Source organism: Phocoena sinus, chromosome 19, assembly GCF_008692025.1.
Source record: "Phocoena sinus isolate mPhoSin1 chromosome 19, mPhoSin1.pri, whole genome shotgun sequence".
NCBI lineage: Eukaryota > Metazoa > Chordata > Mammalia > Artiodactyla > Phocoenidae > Phocoena > Phocoena sinus.
In genome coordinates, this window is record NC_045781.1 from 5,104,469 (window position 1) to 5,124,375 (window position 19,907).

General features: G+C 52.0%; 1 protein-coding gene across 2 annotated transcripts in view; it reads right to left on the bottom strand.

The window, feature by feature from the left end:
• Positions 1-2,590: 2,590 nt before the first annotated feature.
• The window catches only part of PPP2R1A (protein phosphatase 2 scaffold subunit Aalpha), a 32,768-nt gene continuing 15,451 nt past the window's right edge, over positions 2,591-19,907 (bottom strand). The window contains exons 4-15 of one of the 2 annotated variants that reach the window (XM_032612723.1): positions 15,165-15,397; positions 13,932-14,079; positions 13,657-13,812; positions 11,720-11,834; positions 11,540-11,610; positions 10,961-11,095; positions 7,431-7,604; positions 7,036-7,096; positions 6,162-6,316; positions 5,126-5,268; positions 3,201-3,292; positions 2,591-3,045 (exon numbers count right to left, since the gene is read on the bottom strand). In XM_032612723.1, coding sequence (XP_032468614.1) covers positions 3,029-3,045; positions 3,201-3,292; positions 5,126-5,268; positions 6,162-6,316; positions 7,036-7,096; positions 7,431-7,604; positions 10,961-11,095; positions 11,540-11,610; positions 11,720-11,834; positions 13,657-13,812; positions 13,932-14,079; positions 15,165-15,397 — 1,500 coding nt within the window. In that variant the 3' untranslated portion in view covers positions 2,591-3,028. Of the gene's footprint in view, positions 3,293-5,125; positions 5,269-6,161; positions 6,317-7,035; positions 7,097-7,430; positions 7,605-10,960; positions 11,096-11,539; positions 11,611-11,719; positions 11,835-13,656; positions 13,813-13,931; positions 14,080-15,164; positions 15,398-19,907 lie in introns of both variants that reach the window. The other variant, XM_032612722.1, reaches the window with a different exon arrangement.

The following is a 19,907-nucleotide window of genomic DNA, read 5'->3' on the forward strand; positions in this document are numbered from 1 at the left end:
ATCAGGTCCACCTCCTCAATCTCTCTGCTCTCTGTCCTCAACCACAGCCCAGCTGAGGTCCTCACCCTCCAGGACCACCATGCCAGCCTCTTCCCTGGCCTCCTGGCCTTGTTTGACCCCAGAAGGATCTCCCCAAGTCTTACTGGACCCTGTCCCTCAGGGCCAAGTTCAAGCCCTGCGCCCTGCTATTTAGAGGCTCCTCGGGATCTGGCCCCTACCTACTCCTCCATGCTCCCTGGGTAACTCTGTCTCACTTCCCCACTCTCCATACTAATTACTTGTTTCCCTGATGAGGGAGGAGGAGGGAAGCTTTCCAGGTAGAGGTTCATGTTACAGGCAAAAGGCTGGAGATGCTGAAGCATGTGTGGGTTTGCAGGAGCCAAGAATGTTTGCCAGGGAGTGGTGGGTGGCGAGACTGGGAAGATCTGCATCCTGGGTGCCAAAGTGACAGCAACCTTCCCTTTACTCCCCTAATGCAGGTGCCACCAAGTCCCAATCTGTCTCCTTGGGAATCTTCCTGTTACCCTCGTTACCTGCCAGCTCCCCAACTCCACCTGCTCCAGCCCACTTAGACCAGAATCCTCCTGGATCTCTTAGCCTCAAGTCTCCCCCACTTCAATTCTGATGCTGTCACTCCTCTGCCAAAACAAATCACGTGGCCAAGCCCAGAGCCACTGTGGGAGGAGACAACTCAAGATGTGAGCCCTGGAGTGTGGTCCACTGGAGGCCGCCAATGTAACAGTCCTACCACCACGTGTGGTCCAGAGACATCTTAGCTCCGCTGCTGACGTGCGGACGCATCAACAGTGTAAAGAGATGAGGCTGACTCCAGGGCATATAGAGTATTTTGGAGCAAGCTGAAGGCTGCAGCTTTATCCTGGAAAGCAGAAGCAACCACAGGGGTTTTGGCAATGAAGAAGTCATCTTGAACATTGCAGCCCCAGTAGACATCACACAGGAGCAGAAGGACCTCCCAACTGAGCCAAGCCCAGGCCACAGAGTTAGGAGGAATAACGCATTTCACTGTTTTAAGTCACTAAGTTTGGGGCGTTGGGCTGTCATGCAGTAAATGTTAAGGGGGACAGCACAGCCATTCATTTGAACGCTCCTCCAGCCATTACTGGCAGGTTGATGACGAAGCCCGAACACTCAGCATCACGCTGCAAGTGATAATTACACTGCCTGCCTCCCCACCTCATGGGTTCTTCACTCGTTCAGTCCTTCAAATATTTATAACCCCGGAAAGGTACATTCGGGTTGGGTGGGGTGGGGGGACTGAGTTTAAACCACAGGCCCTGCCCTTAGGAAACGAAGGTGAGCTAATAACAGGAGGAAGAGGGTCCCTTTCACCCTCACCCCCCAGGGTTCGATTTGGTCTAACAAACAGTAGGGACTCAGTAACATGAGGACTGAGCTGGTGAAAGCACCTTGCCACCCATCGCCAACTTCCCCTCCACCCTGCGGAGCCAGATTTCACTCAGGTGTCACGTCCTCTGTGAAACCTTACACGCACCACCATCCACTACGTCTGCTGCTCCTCTCTGGGGCTCTTTGGCCCCTGCATCAGTTAGAACTCGGGTGACCTGCAAGTGATGAAACCCCAAACAAGCAGTCAAACAGTGTAAGTCTCCCAGGCGACTGGTAACTTGTGTGGGTCTCGGCAGCATCAGGAACCCAGGCTCCGCCTATCTTGTTCTGCTGCCTCGCTGGGCCTACATGTCTAAGATCACTTCCTGGCCTGGGATGGCTGCTCCCATTCCGGCCACCTGTTCCACATTCCAGAGCACAGGAAGGAGGAAAGGAGGGGGAGCGTATCTCCTCCCTGCTTAGGAACACTTCCTAAGAGCTGCACATACCACTTTGTTCACATATGACTGGCCAGAACTTAGTCGCAATGCCACACCAAATTTCAAGAGACCCTGGGAAATTGCCTTGAATCCAGGCAGTCATGTGCCCAGCTAAAAATCAGGGTGTCTATCTTAGTAAAGAAACAGGTGGATAGATGTTGTGGGATAATTGGTTCTGTCTAGCCACAGTCCCCGGCCTGCTCCCTGTCACAGCCTTGACTATCCTGGGACCTCCAACCACAGGGGGTTCTCCAGCAAGTTACAGCTCCCCTGACCGACTCCTCTCATGCCCGAGTCAGTACCCACCTTATGTGCATTAACTCACCGATCTTCACACCCGGCCCCTCAATCTGGTTCTACTGTTATCCCCATTTTACACACTCTTGTAATCTGAGTTCAGAAACACTGGGCAACCTACTCAAGGCCACACAGCTATTAAGTGAAGGAACTGGGATTTGGATGCAAGCAGTCTGGCTCCAAGGAACCTGCTCTTAACCACCACACACTCAGCCAACGTCTGTGAAACTGAACTGCACCTCGGGACTGTGCTGGCCAGAGACACCTCGTGGACCCGCTACCCAGTGGGCCAGCTGCACTCCCATCAGCCTCCCAGAGAGCCCTCCTCACTCGCAGGACACAGGGGTGTACGAGCCCAGTAATTATGTCCTCCCCAGAGAGAAGGGCGAGACTGCGGCGCTGAGGTGGTGCCCTCTTCCCCATGCTAGCGACTAAGACCAGAGGACCAGCTATTTCTAGACCTTTATTTCTCTGTGAAAAGGGAAAAGAAAGGAATAAAATAAAAACGACACAGTTGACACAAAGAAAACCACTGAGGGGAAGGAAGGGAGGTGGAGAAGTAGATGGCGGAGGGGGTCCCCATTACAGCAGCAGAAGCCAGTGACCTGGGATGCTCACATCTCTCCCCGAGTGTGGGCGGCAGTGGCCCCTTCCTCCCAAGGTCTCTGCCCTGTCCCACCTTGTGCTCCCCTCAGCCCCTCGGGAGGTGGATGGTGAGAAGTCGGATTCCCGGGCTGGGGAGGGGAGAATCCGTGCTGGGGGAGGGGCCTGGGGTCAGACCATGCACAGGGAGTGACAGCCAAAGGCCCCCCAATGTCTCCCTGAGGGAGGGACTGGGGGGGGAGGGTGGACACCAGAGGCCGGCGTTGGCTCCTCTTCCAGCATCAGGCAAGAGACAGAACTGGGGGAACAGGAACAGTTGGGAGTCAGAACAGCAGCTAGCCCTCTGCCCACAGCTGCTCCTGCGTCTCCCCGCCTGGAGCGGCTGCTCCCAGGCCTAGCGCCATCCTTGCAGACCACCTTGCTGCCGGGGTCTCGGAGCTCTCAATGCCTTACCAGTCAGAGCCTCCTGGGCAAAGTACTTGACGTCCACGTCCTGGTCCTGGGTCAGCTTCTCTAGGATGGGCTTGACTTCGCTCTGCAGTGTGCTGGGAAGAGAAGAGGAGGGCAAGGGGTCAGCCAGGTGGGGCCGGGGGCACAAGGTGTACACAAACAGACACACAACTGAATTAAGAGTCTCAGGGGCCAGAGAAACAGTTACTTTGAAGGTTGGAAGTCTGACAAACCAGGACAGAGGCCTCTGGGGCCCAGAAGAGGTACAGGGAGGTCAGACAGTGTGGAAAAGTGGAATCCAGAACCCACAAGTCTCTGAGCCTTGGCAGTCGGTACCTTCCATTCATTTAACATACTTATTGAGGCCTACTGCGTATTAGGTGTGAACACAGTGGAAAATCCAACCCTCTTGATTCTCACCCACGTGGAGCTTGGGCTGGGAGGAAGGCACAGACCAAACTGATGATGAGAAACAGAAGAGGCAAGTGCCAAAATGGAGGGACTTGGCCCTACAGGAGCCCAGGGAGGTAAGGGGCCCAGGGAAATGCATCTGCACCGACACTCAGTTGTTTGGGGAAACGAAGGTGGACTTCAGAGAGAAACTAAAGGTATGAAGCTATGTCGTGGACAGAGACAGAAGTCAGAGGTGCAGGTATCACATGTCCCCTTCCAGTTGACAGAGCTCCCCCTCCCCCCCAATATAACCACTATTCTCATTTCCATCACCTACATGCCCCTTTATCCATTTTTGAAGTTGATATGAATGGAATCCCAGGATAGGTTTTCTTGGGCCTGGTTTCTCATGCAGGTGAGTCTCTGAGAGTCACCTAGGTTGCTGCACACAGCAGGAAGGAGTCTTTTTATTGCTAAATACAGTCTCCTACCATATGAATAAACCACAACTTATCCACTATACTGTCGATGGGCACTTGCGCTGTTTCCACTTCATGGCTAATATGAATAAAGCTACCATGAACGTTCTTTTGTTAGAAACAGGCACTCCTTTCTCTCGGATATACACCCGGGAGAGGATATAGCCGGGAGAGAACACGCCAGCTCATGGGGTGTACGTCTAATTAGCTTCACTCAACTCTACCAATTTTCAATGATTAGGCCCATTTATTATTTACAGCCCCACCGGCAAGATATGAGAGTTCCAGCCATCTACCAACACCAGAGTGTTCTTCACCAACACTTGCGCCACTGAGCTTTTTCAGTTTAGTCATTCTGACATAGCGATCCATTTCCCCCACTGAACTGGTACACACGAGGGTCTGTTTCTGTGCCCTCAATTCTGTGCCATTGAGCTATTTGAATATTATTGTGCCAACACCTCACTTTTTAATTACTGTGGCATCGTAGTTAAGTCTTGGTATCTGGTAGGATAAGTCTTCCAACTCTGTTATTCTTTAGGATCAACTTGCTTATTCCAGATCTTTGCATTTTCATGTTAATTCCAGAATCTACTTGTCAACTTTTCAAGAAAGGACCTGCTGAGATTAACTGAGATTATACTAAACTTATGAGTCTGGGGAACCATCCCATCCATGAACATTATGTACGTCTCCTTTAATTTCCCAAAGCAACATTTCATAGTTTTCACTAGAGGTATTATACATCTTTCATTAAATTTATTACTTGGTATTTGATGGTTTTGGTGCAATTGTAAATTACACACACACTTGTTAATTTTACTTTCTAATGATCTGTTGCTATTATACAGAACTGCCACCTTCCCACCCCCTCCCACCATGTGAGGCAGGTCACGTGAATTCTCATTCTACATTTGAAGAAACTAAGACCTCGAGGTCACAGAGCAAGCAAACAGCAGTGCTGGGCCTCAAACCCTAAGCTCTACCTTCAAAAGTCAAAGATTAAGATGCCCAAAACCAGCGCTACTGGTGTGTGAAGGAGTGTCCAGGCCTCACCTGTTGTCCAGGATGGGCCCTATCTTCTGTAGGGACTTGGCCACGTTGAAGCGGACATTGGCGACGGGGTCCCCAGCCATACGCAGCACTGTGGGCAGCATGTGCTTGGTGGTGATGTCCTGCCCGCAGACCTCAGACAGCACCTGGAGGTCAGTGAGTAGCAGAGGGTGACTACCCGAAGTTCATGGCTAACTCCCATTTCTCTCCCTTTCTGACCAAGGCCACTCTGGTGATTGTCAGGCCAGAGGGTGAAGCTGAGCAACAGGGGGAGCTCTGAGCCCAGATTCGCCCACCCTGAGGGTAGTTTATTCTCTGGAAGCTCCCATTTCCCCTAACACCCTCCTAACACCACTGTCTCCCTGCCCTGCAAACTCCCAGCCCACATTGTCCCATCCTGTCTCCCCACCCTCAGACTTCCCTTCATCCTCTTGGGATGGGACTTGATTCCTGACCCCTGGGATCCCTTTCTTAGTACAGTGGTCTCCAAAGTGAGGCATGGGAAGAAATTATCAGAACACTTAGTTATGTTAGTTTTGAAATTCTGTCCTTTAATTTCTAGTTATGTGTATGGCTTAAATATTTAAGTGATTAAATAGAGCTAATATATGGCAGAGCTAGAATTAAAAAGCAGGTCTGATTCTATGAACTGCACATTTAACTATTATATCATAAATAGATATATACAGATTTTGTGGGGAAGGAGAGGGTGCTCAGAAAGGTCTGGTAATCACTGTTCCAAGAGGCCAAGTCTCCCTAGTCCTGGGCCTCCCACAACGCCAGGTCCCCACCCCCAGAGGCCCTGTGACTCTGACTGGGGAGCCCCAACCTCTGGCCTGCAGTTCCCCAAGGACTCACCCCTGCAACCCCAGATCCCATCACTTGCCCACCCCCAAGCCAGGTTTCTCCCGTGCGGACCCTCTGCCACTCCTCCTCTCCCAGGCGCTCCCCCACCCCCCGGGACAGGCCGGAGGCAGGTGGTCGTGCTCAGGCGCTCCCCACCCCCAGGGACAGGCCGGAGGCAGGCGGTCGCGCTCACGTTGATGCAGAAGAGCGTAGTCATGCGGTGCAGGTAGTTGGGGTCCCCAGACATGGCCAAGACCTTGGGGATGATAGTAGCGTGGGCCCACTCCTTCCCAAACTTCTCCACCAGTTTCTTCAGGTTGCTGGTGGCCGCCTCGCGGATGGCATAGACTGCAGAAGGATGAGGGACAGGGGGCGGTGATTCAGAGGTGAAGGACTGACTCGGGTGGGGAGTCACAGTCCCACTCACTACTGCCTACCGAGCAGCCCTAGGTACCAGGCCACATACGAACCAATAAACTCCAAGAGAAAGAAAGGGCTTGCTGTGTGCTAAATGTGGGGTTTTCTTTCCACGCAGTACCTCCTCAAGAGCTCCAAGATACAGACAGGCACACCGAGGCTCTGAGAAGTGATTTGCCCGAGCAAGTGATTTAGTACTTAGTACATGGAATGGAGCCTGCCCGTTACAGAAAAATGTTAACTTTTATTTTTGCCACTCTTAGTGAAAACAATGAGCAGTTCTCACAATGGCCTTGAAAGGCTGGGATGAGAAGTCCCATGTTTCACAGAATGAGCGTGGGCTGAAAGATGGCAAGTGACTTGCTTAAGCTTCGACAGCCAGGAGGTGGGATTCAAACCCAGGCTGTCTGCTTGGTGGCCCTAGGACTCTCTCAACTGTAGCAGGCAGCCCCTGGGTGACCTGTTATGTCCGCCTCCGACCCCTGCGCTTCTCTGGGACTCCAAAAAGCAAGGAGCTGGTCCACGTGAGCATCTGACAGCATGGGAGAGTGACTCTAGCCTCCCCCACTCCCCCCACCTGCCCCAGACAATCCACCCCTGCATCCCTCCTGGAGCCCCAATCTCCTCCCAGAGATACCAGAAGTACTCACCATGATCTACAAGCCAGGCCATGCACAAGGAGTTGAGTTTCTCATCAAAGAACTCCACCCCCTGCAGAAGACAAGGAAGTAAGGGATCACAGGAGACTGGGTAGTTTCCAGCAATCCTAAGGGAAACCACACCCACCCCAAGCAGTGGGGACACTGCTCAGCTTCACCTGAGGGGCTTTTTTTCTCTCCTCTCTCTCATTTAATTCTATCCATCTTATAAAGGCCCTATTTCCTGTGTACCTTCCTCCGACTCCCCGGACAGTCCTCACACCTTCCATTGAGCCCTCACGGCCCCCAGGTCCACCGGCACAGCCCGGGACACACTACACTGTGACTAGACTCCACCGTGCACCTCTCCCAGGGCAGCGTGCCTGGCACCAGGCCTCCGCACTCACCAGCTGTCCAGCCAGCAGAGGCATGTACTCAATGATGGCCAGCCGCACTCGCCACTTGGCATCCTCAGCCAGCTCCACAATGGCGGGAAGCAGGGACTGGGACAGCTGCCGGATGCCGATCACCTCGTTTACGCAGTCCAGGTTGGAGATGATGTTCAGCCGCACCTCCGGGCACTGAGGAGAGGATAGAAGGGTTCTGAGAGAAGGCCAATGCACACAGAACCCAGGGCAGGGCGAAAAGAGCTCAACCACACCAACCTCGTATAATAAACATCTCTGCAGGGCAGACTACCACTGCCCAAGCCCAGCTCCCGGCCCTGGGGACATGTTAAAAGCACACAAAGCAAGCAACATGGATTATTAAATGGGACAGCTTTTCAAATCTCATCACAGAAGCACAAAAAACGTTTAGCCCTTTTGAAGAATTTGCAGGAATCACAGTGCAAAAACATGGTACCCTGGGAAAAACAGACAAGATAATAATCCCAGCTCTGCCGGTTGCTAGCTGGGAGCCCTTTGGCAAGGGACTTAACATTTCTGGATATCAATGTGTGACACAGAAACGTCCATCTAATCCCAAAGGGTGGTTGAGGCTACTGAACTGCCTGACCCACAAAGGGCTTGGCATGTGGGAGTTTATTACTTTTATCATTTCTGTTACTTTTACTCTTTCTGCTAGTCTTTGAGCTCTGTAAGGAGCACGTCTCATATATCCTTAAGTCTCCAGTACCCAGCAGAGTTTCTGGACCATAGTAGGTGCTCAATACATCAGCTGAAAGAAAAAAACGAAGGAATAAAGAAATATTTTTGAACCACTAGGTGACTACCAATATTATGAGCTCTGACTTACAAAATGTGCACATATGCAGGTATCCCCCACTTTTCGAAAGTTCGCTTTACACCACTTTGAGTTTATGAGAGACCTACACTGGTGCCTGCTTTTGCTAACCAAAAGAAACCCAAAGAGGGTTTTTGCTTTTACGAGAGAAAAAAACTGCTTCTTTGCTCTACACCATTTTGACTTATGACAGGTTCATAAGAACGCCTACCTTAGGATAGCAGAGAAATCTGTGCCCCCATCTGCTTCTAAAAACCTTTGAAACAACTTTTAAAAAAAGGCACATAAACACAATTAATTCCTTGTCCAACATCATATATTCCTGGATGGCAGACACCACAGTTAATTTTTTCTACATCTCCCTCTGGGAGCTGCGGGGTAAGGAAGCAAGCACTGAAATGAATCCGTGAACCAAATGAGCAAGTGTGCAGTAAAGGGCTAACTGGACAGGTCTAGGCTGTTCAAACTTGGCACATTCCAAAGGACTGGCCCTTGACCAGCTCCTGGGAGATGATCTCTAAGCACCTGGAATATCCAACCTGATAAAAGGGTCTTTGTTTACCTTGGCCTTGGGCCATGCCAGATAGAGTATGCTAATAATGTGATTTATGGTGAGGACCTTGGGCCATGTGGCATCAACTTGACCTCTACAGGGGCTGGAGACAGAGTAACCTAAGGTCAGCCACACGAACAGCTCCATTCCATGCCTACGTGACCAAACCCCAACAAAAACCCTGGAAACCAAGGCTCGGCGAGCTTCCCTAGCTGGCAGTCTCCTCATTGCTGTCACACGTTGGTGCTGGGAGAATTAAACGCACTACGTATAACTCCACTGGGAGAGGATAACTGGAAACTGGCGCCTGGTCTCATGCACCTTCTTCCTTTGCTGATACTAATCTGTATCCTTTCACTGTAATCAACAGTGACCATGAGTATAACAGCTCTTCTGAGTTCCGAAGGCTGTTCAGGCAAGGGTGACCATGGGGACTAAGACCCAGCAAGCAACGAAGAAGAGCAATGGCAGCCGCTGAAAAGACAAGACAGCCTCAGCTGCTGGCTCCAAAGTGAGATTGCCCAAAAGGCCTCTCCAACAAATCCTTTGAGAAAAGCACCTAAGTCCTGCTTTTCAAAAATAATAGAGTCCCCTTTAGGAATGAAAGACAGCCAATTTCCAACTACCTAGTCTAAGAACTGAAGACGACTCTCACAGCCAACACAACTTCCCCCTCCCCTTCACTGGATTAATGTGTTTCTTCCTAAAGCCAAGGATACTCAGGGAGACAGGGAGAGGGAAGGAATGTCCCAGGGCTCATCAACTTGTTAGTTTTACTCTTTTTCTGTTACATTCCTTTGAATCTTCCTCTAGATATAGCTGCTGCAAATGTTCGTGAAACACTGTTTACATAAATAACATAAATGATTTAAGTTTAAGTTTACTTATCTTTTCTTAAAAGGATATTATATCCAACGATTATAAAAGCCTCAACGGTCATAATTGGCGGAGGGGTGTGCACAGCAGGGGACTCCTATGTGAAGAAATGAACTGCTACAATGTTCCCTCCAACTTCCTAGTGCACCGCATACGTGTGCCCTGTGTGTGTGTGTGTGTGTGTGTGTGTGTGTGTGTGTGGTGTACGCACGTTCGTGTGCATGTGCATGTATGTCAGGGCGAGGCCTCTGCGAACACAGAAGTTACACTAACAGGTCCCACACCAGCCTGTGGTATCACCATCTGCCCAGTCCCCACCAAGGCAAACAGCAGGGGCCCTGCGAGCCCCCAGGCCCCGGCACGGCCCCTCCCTACCTCTGGCCCTCCTACCTCTCCAAACCAGCCGCACCCCCCTCCCAGACTCCAGCAGCAGCCTCCGGACTGGTCTCCCTGCACCTCTTCGGCTGCGGCACTTGCACCTCCCTTCGACACGTCTCAGGGCTCCTTCCCAACACCCAGATCTGCTCCGCCTCCTCCACCCCAGGTTCAAGTCCACACTGCTTCCCTGGCTGTCACCCCTTGGCCTCTCCAGCCATTGCGCGGTGCTCTCTCATCTTTTGTGCTCCAAGCCAAATAAATAGCTAGCTGAGGTTGGTCCCATGACTGGCTCTGGCCAATGGGGTGTGAACAGACAGGATGGATGCCCCCTTTGGGGTCTTACTGTTGAGAGGGCGGGGCCCGCTGCTGGTCAATGCCCTCTCCCTACAGCCACCTCAGACCCACAGAGTGCCAAGGTCAGCAGGGCCAACCCCCCAGTGTAGGTCCACCCCACCTCAGGACTGTTGTGAGAGAAATAATTCTCTACCTTATTTAAGTCGCTGTATTTTGGGGTCTCTATTACAGCATCTTAGCCTGAACTCTGATCATCATGAATGTATCACAGCACCTGTATGATCAGGGCATCATGGGACTGCCCATCTGTCCCTCTCCACTGCCAGTCGCTGAAGGTCCTTGAGGACCAAAAGTGTCTCGTTCTTTTTTTTTTTCTTGGAATCCCTAGTGCCCAGGAAAAAAGGACTAGTACAGAATAAGGGCGTGCAAAACAAATGCCTCATAAACAAATAAGCTAACGTGCAGTCCATCATGCCCACAAACATTCAACTCCTTGGCAACCTGGGTGTTTGTTGAAGATCCTGGCGAACCTGGGAAAGCAGCTGCTCCACCTGTCACAGCCAGAGCACAGAGCCTTCCCGGTGCCCTTACCTCATCCTTCAGCTGAGCCAGGAAGAGGGGCAGGAGGTGCTCGATGGTGTTGTCTTTGCCCAGGATGGGAGAGAGGCCCATGATGACTGAGGCCAGGGCCGACTTGACATGTTGGTTGGCGTCTGACACCAGCTCCTGGGAGGGAGAAGGAATGCGGGAGCCACAGGGTCAGTGGCCAAGAAGACTCCAACTCCTAAGAAGCCCCGAGACACAGCCTACTCTCGCCATCTCAATCCAGGGCAGGCTTAGCGTGCACGGGGAATTGCAGGTCCATACGTGTCCGGCCTGCCTGGAGTTCAACGACCCCTGTTCCCAGCAGCTTTCACCCCAATCCCAAAGCTCTCCGGATGAGGAGATCCAGTGAGCTTCGAGGGGGAAGCACTCCCCGCCTCCACGTCCAGCCCCGAGCCTCAGACTTTGCCTGCACTCAGGGCTCCTACTTGCTCCAAACCCAAGACCGCCTGGCCCTGGAAGGCTGGGAACTCGGTTTGCATCTGGCTGCCCCTAATGCCCAATCTCCATCCCTTCTTTCCAGAAGGCTCAGATCTGCTCTATTCCTCCCACCAAATTCCCTGTTACCTTGATGCAGGGCAAGATCTGGGTCATGATCACATTCTCCCGACAGTCAGCTGAGAGATTTTCACAGAATTCTGTGGGTAGGGAAAGGGAGGTGGTGGGAGGTAAGACCCGATGTCCTAGTTTTGCCTTCAGCCTCCCGGATACCCACCCGCTTACTGTGTCCTGGTTGCCAGCACCAACCTTTGACCTTGTGGGAGGCTGCGGCCCTCACCTCGGCCTCACAGTCTTTCATCAGGTTCTGGAAGGCAGGGACCAGGTCCGTCTTGGTGATCTCAGGCCCCACTGCTTTCTGGAGCTGCAGAAAGGGAAGGTCGGGGGGGTCAAAGGGCTTGGCAGGTATTCTAAATGAATGAGAACAAAATCAAAAATAAAGGCACCAGGAATGGGGTAAAAACAGTCCTTGGAATCACTACTGAGATGTAATGCCAGGGCCATGGGGGTGACCTCAGCCAAGTCTCGGAGCCTCTCTTGAGCCTTGGTTTCCTTGTTGTATGGTGCCGAGTTGGGCTGGGTAGTGCAGTGGTCACGAGCGTGGCTCTGGAGTCCAACTGCCTGGCTCAAATTCTTACTCTTACTTAGCACCTGTGTGACCCTGGATGAGTCCCCTTACGTCTCTGAGCCGCTGTCTCCTCCAACCACGAGGGTACTTACTGCACAGTACTGTTGTCTGCATTAGAAATAACTACAGATCTCCTTCCTGTTCAGGCTATTCAGGGTTGGGTTTTCTGTTACGTGATCCAAAAACAGTCTAATGATGTGTGCTGGCTCTCACTTTTTGATTTAAATATTTTTGTGTTTTCTAAGACTGGTTACCAGAGCCCGTGTGGCTTTTGTAATTAAGATGAAATACTAAGGGTCAAGAGGGAAGCAGGCATGCTAGGCCCTCTGCATCTCATGACACCAGGCAAGAAGAGGCGCACAGGTCCTGCTGGCGTGCCGCTTCTGGAGGCCTGGGGGGAGACAGGGCAGTTCCTGACCAAGGGGAGAGGTGAGGACCCCAGGGGCCTGGTGCCCATCTCTTCAGTGTCCCCTCGCCCCAAAGCCAGTCCCAGATGTCCTTGCTCGTACTTGCCCTCACTGCCCAGTGTCCGCTGCCCACGCCAGACACAGTCCCTACCCCAGCCCTCACCCACTCATCTTCCAGAACCTGTCTCAGTGCTTCCAGGCCCAGGAACACCCGCCAGCCCCGCACCTGTCACACTTTAACATTACATTTCCCTCTGTCTCAGCTGGCCTCCCTCTTCAGGCTGTCTGTTCCCTGAAGGCCAGGGATGTACTGAACTCACCGTACCCCAATGCCCAGCAAAGAGCTGGTGCTCAATAAACCTACTTTTGCTATAAGCAAACTGAGATTTCTGTGGAAAGAGCACTGTCCTGGGACACGCGGCATCTTGTCCCTGTTTTGCCCGCCTGATGGTGTCACTCTGACCAGTCTAACCTCTGGGCTGTGTTATGGGGCTGAACTGTATCTCCCCTGAAATTCATACACTGAAGTCCGAACACACCCCACACCTCCCTGGAACCTCAGAATGTGACTGTACTTGAAGACAGGATCTTTAAAGAGGTCATAAAGTAAAATAAGGTCATTAGGGTAAGCCAATCCAATATGACTAAAGTCCTCATAAGAAGAGGAGATGAGAACACAGACACACAATTAAAGACACGGGGAGAAGACAGCCATCTACAACCAAGGAAAGAAGTCTCAGAAAAACCACCCCTGCTGACACTTTGATTTTGGACTTCTAGCCTCCAGAACGGCGGGGAAATAAAGTACCACCCAGTCTGTGGTACTCTGCCACAGCAGCCCCAGCAAACAGACTGTCTTCCCTTTTGTAAAAGGAGATAAAGTTCGATTAGGTCAGGACCACATACATGCTACCCTTTCTCTGCTCCTGTGGTTCTCTCCCACAGAACCTTAAGTTGGCCTCAGAACCCTTCAATCAGGACTGGCAAGTGAGGTGAGATCCAAAGGGATGATTACCGAGATCTTACCGCTTAAACACCCGACGACTCCCCTGGGCTTCACTAAACCCCAGCTCCTATATGTGGCCCCTCCCCGTTGCCTGAGGCCTCAGTCTCCACATCTGTGAGACGCTGCCAACAGCCCCCTCATGTACCTCTGTGAACTTGTCGGCCACCATGTATCGGACACGCCAGGACTTGTCCTCAGCAGCCTGGCGCAGGGTGGGCATCACCAGGGCCTCCAGATCCTCCTGGGGCAGGAGCTGGGCGATGTTCACACACGCCTCCACCGCTAGCAGCCGCACCGAGTCCTGAGGAGAGGGTGGGAACAAGGAGAGTGCAGCAGAGGCCCCATCAGCCCTGGGACGCCCTTTCAGACTCAGGGTCCACTGGAGGGAGACAGAGGAGAGGGGTGTGGAGCAGACCCCACCTGCTCGTCAGAGGCCAGGTTGGAGAACATGGGGATGATCTCGCTCTTGACGTTGTCCAGCTCCAGCACCTTGGCGAACTCCCCCAGCTTGGAGGCTGCGGCCCGCCGCACCATGGGGGTGTCATCTGAGCACAGGTTCCGGAAGTACCTGGGGGTTGGGATGGGGCTCAGGAGGAGGGATCCCTGGGATCCCAAGGCAGCAGGCAACACCACGAAGGGCGAGCACAGATGCTGTAGTCACGCAGTTCCTGGCTTTGCCTGGGTGACCCTAGGCGAGCGATGGCCTCTGAATCTTCCCAGCCCTATACAATGGAGCTGGTAACGGTACCTACCCTACAGGGTCGTTATGAGTGTTAAATGAGACAATGTGCATGAAACAATCAGCAGCCTTTCTGCAATAAGTCTAGAGTGAATGGTAGGTACTGATCATATTATTATGACCACATAAAATTGCTTGGCTAAGGTGCTGGGCTGAGGCTACTCAAAGACTTTCCCTTCCAGCAGTGACTGCTCCAGTAAGAGATGCACGGGGGCACATGAAGCCCTCTAAGTGCCTGCAGGCAGCTGTAAACCAGTATTCTGGCAGGAGTGATGGCTCAGGGCCTGGGCTTGCTGCTCAATGGTTCATGAAGATGGTGGATGGACGGAAGTCCAGAGGGAGGGGAAACACACATTAATAGAAAATTTTAATCCAATTAAAAATATTTTCACTGGTTCTTCTGGAAGCCAAGTCTTACATGCAAGCAATTCCCTGGAGTATCAAGCCAAAGGGGAGAAGGGTAGTGGAGGAGGAGGCCTGGTTCTTCTGGAAGCCAAGTCTTACATGCAAGCAATTCCCTGGGGTATCAAGCCAAAGGGGAGAAGGGTAGTGGAGGAGGAGGCCTCCTATCTGCCAATCGGAAACAGGCCTAAGATAGCATCACACATCACTTGTCGAGTGCTTCTGTGTACCAGATTCTGTTCTAAGCATTTTGTATGTAGTAATTCTTTTAAATCCTCACAATAACCAATGGGAGGAAGAACCATCATCTCCACTTCCTAAATGACCAAGAGGCAGCACCTGGGTTCACACCCAGCTGTGTCCAGACACCATGTCTCTGAGGGGTGGACAGAGGGGAATGGGGCTGGAAGAGCTCCGGGGCCTTTGGGCCCTGGATGGGCCTAGAGGGGGCCGAGGCTTGAGAGAAGGGGACCAAGCAGAGGGAGGAGGCTGGGTCTTGCCAGGGGACTCACTGTCGAAGTTCCGCCTTGACGGCACTGGACACGCGGGGGTAGCAGACGGAGAAGAGGCCGCAGGCCGACGTGCGGGAGGTGAACCAGTCGCCGCCCGCCAGCCGCTTCACGAGCGGCACGAAGTGGGCCTCAAGGTCGGAGGGCGAGTGCTCGTGCGAGATGGCCCGCAGGGACTCCACCGCCTTGTCCCGCACCACGGTTTCCTCCACCGTGGCCAGCGACTCCAGGGGTGGCTAGGGGGCAGAACACGAGGTCACCGCCCAGCTCCCTCCCCCTGCCCCACACTGCTCAGCTCCTCCAACAGGCCTTCCCTGACCCCCCCCCGCCAAGCCAGCCTGCCTGCCCTGAAGAACCTCTTTCACAGGTCCCTGAAGGCGCTTCAGTGGGGTCCACACACCTCACAATTATACACGTCGCTTTCTGAGGAGAGGGCCGCAACTGTCACCAGCTTCTCAAAGTGCAGGAATCATCACTGATGTCGACTGGAACATCTATTTACTACATGTTCTGAGCAGGGCCACAACTCTAGGGGGGCACTGGTTCTAACTCACTGAATCCTACGAAGCAGGTCCTATGAAGAGGAAACTGAGGCACAGACAGGCTAAGTAACCTGCCCGAGCACAACAGCCACAAGCCAGGATCTAAACCGGGCCAGCTGGCTCCAGAACCTCCAAAGGGCTGACAGGCAATTGCATCAGGATCTCACAATACTGGGGGACTTTGAGGCTCGTGACTCTCACTGGTTTGTTACTGTGAGGCCTAGAGTGATCACGTTCCTTTACGGACATTTGACTGGCTCACCACTGTGTCCCCCGAGCCCAGCAGACCTCTTGGCACAGGGCAGGAACTCGGGAATTACTGACCTAATGAAGGGAGACTCAATTTACCCTAATCTGTTCAAAGATGTGGAGGTCTGTGGTCTGAAGTCCAACCTGCCCTGACAGGTAAAGAAAGTAGAAAGAAATGATAAATGGAAACGCTTCCAGGGCCCATGCAGGAAACAGAATTGAAGCAATGGGCAAAGGTGACAGGTGGGGACAACTGAGGCAGAGACTGTGGCAAACTGGAGAGCATACAGCCTAGGGAGTACAGCTGCTTTCCAGCTCTGTCAGCTGTCACCACAGGGAAACATGGCTGGTAAAAGCAAATCCGGTTTCCCAAAAGCAGCCAAAAGGGGCAGGTTCTTATCTGTGAAAAAAACCGCATTTAACACATGCTCCAACATGGATAAACCTTGAAGACATTATGCTAAATGAAATTAGCCAGTCGCAAAAGACTCCATATTGAATGACTCCTTTACGTGAGGTGTCCAGTGCACAGGCACACCTCGTTTTATCGCGCTTCACTTTACTGCACTTTGCAAATACTGCACTGTTTTAAAAAATGAACGTTTGTGGCGTCTACCAACTCTATCAACATCATTTTTCCAACAGCATCTGCTCACTTCAAGTCTGTGTCACATTCTGGTAATTCTCGCAATATTTCAAACTTTTTCATTATTAATGTATTTGTTATGGTGACCTGCGATCAGTGACCTTTGATGTTACTATGGCAAAAAGACTATAACTCGCTGAAGGCTCAGATAATGGTTAGTATTTTTTAGCAAGAAAGTATTAACTAAGGTCTATGTATCTCTTTGTGACAAAATGCTATCGCACATTTAATAGACTACAGTAAAGTGTAACCATAACTTTTATATGTTCTAGGAAACAAAAAAATTCATGTGACTCGTTTTATTGCAATATTCACTTTACTATGGTAGTCTGGGACCAAACCTACAATATCTCTGAGGTATGTCTGTAGTCAGATTCACAGAGACAGAAAGTGGAATGGTGGTTGCTGGGAGCTGGGGTAAGGAGCTTGGGGGTCACTGGTTAATGAGTACAGAGTTTCTTTGGGGAAGATGAGAAAGTTCTGGAGATGAATGGTAGTGATGGCTGCACCCCAACGTGAATGTACTTAACATCACGGAAGAGTACACTTAAAATGGTAAATATTATTTATAATTTACCATGATAAAAAAAATCAAAAACAGAATTTTTAAAAACTCATTTTAAAAAGGTGACAATGGGGGCTTCCCTGGTGGCACAGTGGTTGAGAATCCGCCTGCCAATACAGGGGACACGGGTTCAAGCCCTGGTCCGGGAAGATCCCACATGCCACGGAGTAACTAAGCCCATGCGCCACAACTACAGCCTGTGCTCTAGAGCTGGTGAGCCACAACTACTGAGCCCATGTGCCACAACTACTGAAGCCCACGAGCCTAGAGCCCGTGCTCCGCAACAGGAGAGGCCACTGCAATGAGAGGCCCGCGCACCACGGCGCAGAGTGGCTCGCGCTCTCCGCAGCTGAAGAGGGCCTCCGTGCAGTGGCGGGGACCCAACACAGCCACGGGAGGGAGGGAGGGGGCAATGATTCACAAGGAAAACGTAATGCCATGCCTGCCTGGGGACCCTCAGTGTGCGGCCTGTGTCACAGGGACACGCTCTCGTAGGGTTCTGGGTGCGGGACTGGCTCACAGAGGTGTGGTTGCAGACGTGGTGTCACAATACTGCAGGGACCGGGTTCCTCTTATTTCCTTGTTTTCCCACTACCCAGGCTAGCACACAGGAGGCACTCAATCTTCCATTTAGAGTCCCTCAGTAAATATTGAGTTAATAATTGATTAATACGTAGCAAGTGACTGTAAGTGGAACTTATGGTAACCTGTCACGGTAACAGAGGCCTGGGGACCAAGGCTAAGCAGTAGTTACATCACCCAAGGGTCTCTGCCCCAGTGGGTTTACTGCAGGGAGAGGTTCTCACAGTGTGGTTCCCAGACCACCCACAGAAGGATCACCCAGGAGGCCTCTCCCAGCACAGACCTAAAGAATCAGACTCTGGGGGCAGGGCCCAGGAAGGTGCACATTGAGGAAACCCCAAATGATGCTTTTGCATAACGAAGACCCATTGCCATGAGGCCTCTGTGCGATGGAGGGTGGGGTTCTCAAACCTGGGGAGGGGGAAAGGCACGAACCTCCTAAAATCATCTCTACTCGTTTGAGGAGAGGGTCTGGAGTTTTTATTTTCATCTAAGGGACCCATGATTCCACAAGGGTTAAGAGCTGCTGATACAGAAATAATCCTCACACTATAGCTACACGGATCTCTGTGAAATTCCATCTCACTCACACCACAGAGAACGAGGGCCGGGATCGGGTCTGACACACCTCTGGGTTCCCGGAGCCCACAGTCCTTGCTCATGTTCATGGAATGAACAGGTTGCAAAAGAGCCACTTCCCGTAACTTGTCAAAATCCACCTCCTCCAGGAGCTCCTCCTCGACAGCTCCCCCATCCCATCTAACCCAGATCAGCCGCCTCTTCTGGGTTCTAAGGGTCCCTGGTTTCCCTTTATTCCAGCTCGGATCAGCCTGTGGGGCAACCAGGAGCCCTCTGAAGACAGTACAGAAGAGTGGTAGTGGCAACGAGTTGGGGGCCTGGGTTCAAATCCTGGCTCTGCCTCTTCCCAGCTTGTGCCTCGGTTTCCTCAGCTGTGAAGGGACACCAGCACGAGCCTCACAGGGTCGCTGCAGGACACGATGGGTTACTGTGCGTAAGGCACTCAGAACACACGCTGCAGGTGCTGAGCGAGCTGAAGCTACTCTGACCTGACTTGCCTGTGGGTTCCCAGTGTTGCCTGGCCCAGAGGATCCTCACGGATACCAGTCCCAGAGGTCACACATGACTGCTCCCCAAAGAGAAGCATGGGATGACAGGGGTTTCCCTCATTGGGAACGATCAGTGGAAGACGCTGACTCGGCAGGGGAAGGAAGCCAGGTTCCAGCCGTTGGTCTGCAGGCCTGTGGCTCTGGTTGAAGCTGTGGGGTACTCAACAGTGTTCTCTGCTCCTGAGTCCTCTGAGAAGCTGCTGAAAGCTATTAATTCTCTCCTCAGAAAGACAGATAAACACCAGGGGCTGCAGACAGTTCCATGGGGTTCAAGGGACCCCTTTCAGGTAGGTCCAGGGGCCTCACCACGCTCCTGGTGTTAAGTAGTCCTGCTCTGTGTAGAATGTATGAAACGAGCTCGTTCACAGACAATTTTCTGTGTGCACATATACCATTATACATGTGCACTCAGATGAGAGACAGGACACCAGAGTCTAATGATAACTGTCACAGCTCCTCAGAGTCAACGCTTAATGCATGTTTGGAAGAAAGCAAATGACCATATTTGCTCGGATCCAAGACCCCAATAAGAAGCACATTATTTCACATACCACTAAAAGGAACGAGGCCTGCTGACAATAACTGTAAAACACCATCAAGTGCATGCCACAGCATGCTAACATGTCTTTAGGAACCATGAAAGAATTATCGGGAGGAAAAAAAGGAGGCAGAGCTGTTCCACGGCTCTGAAGAACAGTGAGCAACCTCCAAGGGTCTTTCAACCCAGGTCACAAGACTGGAGCACTTCCTCCCTTCTCTTCTCCCAAACAGCAGTTGCTATCAGTATCTGACCATCTCTGTCCCCAGACATCACCCGGCACAGGGTCTCACAGGCAGGAAGTGGGTGGGGCCTGGGGGAGAGTCAACCGGACACACCTGGAATCCCAGCTCTGCCACTCACTAGCCGTGCGACCTTCGACACTGAACCTCTCGTTGCTCCAGGTGGCTGTCTCTACCCCAAAGGGTGGACACGACCTCACAACACATGGCATTAATGACAACGGAGCTACGATCCGTGAGTACTTACTACATGCC